At 61.0% G+C, this 600-nt stretch overlaps 1 protein-coding gene across 1 annotated transcript; it reads left to right on the forward strand.

The window, feature by feature from the left end:
• Positions 1 to 114: 114 nt before the first annotated feature.
• Positions 115 to 341, forward strand: FIBRA_06658 (uncharacterized protein; the record flags this gene model as incomplete). Its single annotated transcript, XM_012328371.1, has 2 exons — positions 115 to 258; positions 333 to 341. The coding sequence occupies 2 exons, from the start codon at positions 115 to 117 to the stop codon at positions 339 to 341; spliced, it is 153 nt and encodes a 50-aa protein (XP_012183761.1).
• Positions 342 to 600: the final 259 nt, after the last annotated feature.

Consider the following 600-nt stretch of genomic DNA (forward strand, 5'->3'; position numbering starts at 1 on the left):
CCCCCCGCCATCCTCGGAGTTTCAATCCTGATCACATTCCGATCACTTGCCGCGCGGCCCACCCTGCGATCGATTCAAAGCCCGCGCTGTGTGAATGGAGCGGAGCCGCAATGCATGCAGGCGGGCGTCGACCCCGTCACCCTCCTGCGCGCGCCCATTGAGCACGGCCTCATGCCGGCATGCGCCAAGTCCCTTCCAGTTCCGCCCCGTCTGCACCCAGGGCGCGTCGCCCGTTTCACCATTCTCAGCCGTCCGCCAGTGCGCCGCGCACTTGCTGGCCGCCGGTTTCAGGAAAGACTAGCCTCGATCAGCCATCTCTCATCTGTATATAGCTCGCATAGTCGCCAATCGCCATGCTGCGTGAAACGATCCCTCCTACATCATACATGAGATCCTGTTTATATTGTGCGCGCACCCCAGCCGTTGTGGCCCGTGAATAATAATAATGACGCGGACCTCTTGGTCCTGTCTACCCGTCTTTACCGACTGATGCACATCCAGCCGGGTGGCAACACCGAGCTCGGCTGGCAGTCCCTCGGTGTGATGCGTGTCTGGGGACGAGACCGGCAGGTCCGATCGACACTCAACATAGCACACCCA

Source organism: Fibroporia radiculosa (assembly GCF_000313525.1).
Source record: "Fibroporia radiculosa TFFH 294 genomic supercontigs, scaffold8585, whole genome shotgun sequence".
Classification (NCBI taxonomy): domain Eukaryota; kingdom Fungi; phylum Basidiomycota; class Agaricomycetes; order Polyporales; family Fibroporiaceae; genus Fibroporia; species Fibroporia radiculosa.